General features: G+C 31.9%; 1 protein-coding gene across 1 annotated transcript in view; it reads right to left on the minus strand.

Annotated features, from left to right (window-relative positions):
* Nucleotides 1-1220, minus strand: part of LOC125025891 (sodium/glucose cotransporter 5-like) — a 14403-nt gene extending 13183 nt beyond the window's left edge. Inside the window, exon 1 of the mRNA XM_047614212.1 lies at nucleotides 899-1220. Coding sequence (XP_047470168.1) covers nucleotides 899-991 — 93 coding nt within the window. The 5' untranslated portion in view covers nucleotides 992-1220. The remainder of the gene's footprint in view (nucleotides 1-898) is intronic.
* Nucleotides 1221-3058: the final 1838 nt, after the last annotated feature.

Raw genomic sequence — 3058 nt, forward strand, 5'->3', positions numbered from 1 at the left:
GTTTTTGAAGGGAATTTCTAATCCTACGCATTAAATGACTTATTCCCTGAAGTGAACCCGTTTAGAAACTGTTATCACTCAAAGCATGACTCGCAAATACGGTAGAAATAAGTGCTTAACAAGGACAATAATATTCAAAATTATGAAATGATTTGAGTTTTTTTTATTTATTCCTCCCGAGATAAAAGTTAGCACGCTCTGGCAGTCCCTTAGATAAACCTTGAGACTGCATCGAGGTCGTTTGTTATCAAATATAAGGTTTATAACAGCTGCCTCTATCCTCTCGGTGTTCGGGCCGTAATATTGACGAATCCGTCATATTACGACAGTTTATTCACAGATATTCCTAGGGAACTAGAACGATTATATACTTAATATATAAACGCGAGATTTTATGGAAAAATGTAAAATCAGATTACGATCTACATTAATTCGCCTTTTGATGTCAAATATAACAACATCCGGTCACAGTCGTGGAGTCAAGAAAATCTTGAAATCTCTTCAAAAAAAAAAAAAATCATTCATATTACCTAACTTATCTGTGAATTATATTTCACATTCACGCTGCTTTAGTCTTACTCTTGGCTATCCACCAATCGAGTGAGCAAGCATCACAAAAAAGTCTTTAAACCGGATAATTCACTATATCGAGGTTCACTCTGCCCCTCGCCTTTTTTGCAACACAATATTTTCCTATTGTTGAATCTTAACGTTAAGCGGTATACCATCGCAACAAAAACATCGGCAGCAGAAATCACAAGCATTATTTAACGTTTTTTTTTTTTCCATGATTTGCATGTTAGCGGATTATTCCCAACGAATTTAGTGATAAAACAGACCACAATTTACATTATACAATCCTCCTGTACTGTTGCTGTTATAATAGTGAAGTACTCACCCACACTCCCACTGCCAGGACGATCAAGAAGTAAGCGGCAATAACCAATACGTCAGGCCATTGCAGTTTCGTCGCCTCCTCCTCGTTATCCATGATTTTACTTCCTCTCAATTCGTGTCTTCTTCTTTCCTCTTTATCCCTACGTTCTACAAGCCCTTTATTCAATTTCTCAAGCGACAACAGACTTCGAATCGCTACTGAACTTTAGAAAAGTGTGTAGATTTGGCAATAGCTCATTCAGAAGGCCTATACCATAAAAACAACGTTCCAAAATACGTTTTACTTTACTCCAGGGCTGCCAAGAACTAACTGCCTGATTGCACCGAACTCCTTCCCTTAAGTGACCTCCAGCTGTACGACAACACCTGATGAATGTTGCCAAGGTGTAGCATTTTTACGTGTGTTTTCTGAATTCATGGCAGATAGACGGGCAGGTAGAGAGGAGGAGAGAATATGAAGAAAAATGATGGGATGATGATGTAGCCTAATAATGACGATAATAATAAGAATTATAATACTGATGATAATAATAAAAATTATAATAATGATGATAATAATAAGAATTATAATAATGATGATAATAATAAGAATTATAATAATGATGATAATAATAAGAATTATAATAATGATGATAATGATAAGAATTATAATAACAATGATAATAATAGTGGTTATGGTGATAATAATAATATGGTGATAACAATAATGACAATAATGATCATAATGATAATAATGACAATAACAATGATTGTTTTTATTATCAATATTATTGTTAGTATAATTTTTATCATTATCATTATAATTATTATAACAATAATAATGATAATATAATAATAATGATAATGATAATACTACTGACAATAATAATAATAATAATTATAATAATAATAATGATGATGATAAGGATAAAAATTAGAATGATGGTGGTAACAATGATGGTGATGATGAAAATAATAATAATAATAATTATAATAATAATGACATTAGTAGAATAATAATAAAGAGAAGGAGAAGAAGAAGAAGAATGATAGTGATTATGATAATGACAAGTGATAAAGATAATAATAATAACAACACAACAATGGCAATGATAATGGAATAAAATAACGATAACTGATAATAATCAGGATATTAACAATGAAAAGTTAACAATGATAATAAGAATGATATTCATAGTAATAATCAAAAAGTCAAACTCGGTCGCACTTCCAAACTAGGGGTACTAACAATAGTCGCAGTAGTAGTAGTCGTAGTAGTAGTAGTCGTCGTAGTAGTAGTAGGAGTAGTAGTAGTAGTAATACTAGTAATAGTATTTCTATTAGATTAAAGTCTAATAGCTTTATCACTTTAAGATTGTTACTTCCCTTCTTATAAAACTCCTACACTGAGATTTTGTAAATTTACTGAATGGTGTTGGATAGGAAAATAAAGGTATCTGCAATAATTCAACAAGCCGAGTGGTTGCAGAACGTTGCAGATAGTTAAATAAAGCATGAAGTTATGTATAATATCGAGTGTATATTCCGGGCAAGATAAGAATGGGTGGAGTTCTTTACTATGAAAATAAAGCTTCATTATCACTCTTTCTCTTGTGTTTTTTTCTAACATCACGAATTCTTATCACTGAAGACAATGAGAAGAATTCGTGTTGTTAGATTGTTTTATCATTTTTCAAGGGACACTTTTTGAAACACGGCTAATGGTGTATGGTCGGTCTGATGTCTACATGTAATAGAGGAAGTTCATACTCAAAATATTCCTTTCTGAAGGATGCATACTTAAGGGCCATTAAAATCCTGTGTTTCTTGCACGTGTAAATTGTGTTTTTCGATTGTTTTAGATCTTTATGTACACACATACGCGCACACACACACACACACACACACACACACACACACACACACACACACACACACAGACATACACACACACCACATACGCACACAAACATACACACGCACACACACACACACACACACACACACACACACACACACACATACACACACACACACACACACACATATATATATATATATATATATATCTATATATCTATATGTGTAGATATAAATATATATATACATACCTATGTATGTGTGTATGTATATATGTATATATTTATATATATATATATATATATATATATGCATATAAATA

The sequence above is a fragment of the Penaeus chinensis genome, chromosome 1 (assembly GCF_019202785.1).
Source record: "Penaeus chinensis breed Huanghai No. 1 chromosome 1, ASM1920278v2, whole genome shotgun sequence".
In the NCBI taxonomy this organism is placed as follows: Eukaryota; Metazoa; Arthropoda; class Malacostraca; order Decapoda; family Penaeidae; genus Penaeus; species Penaeus chinensis.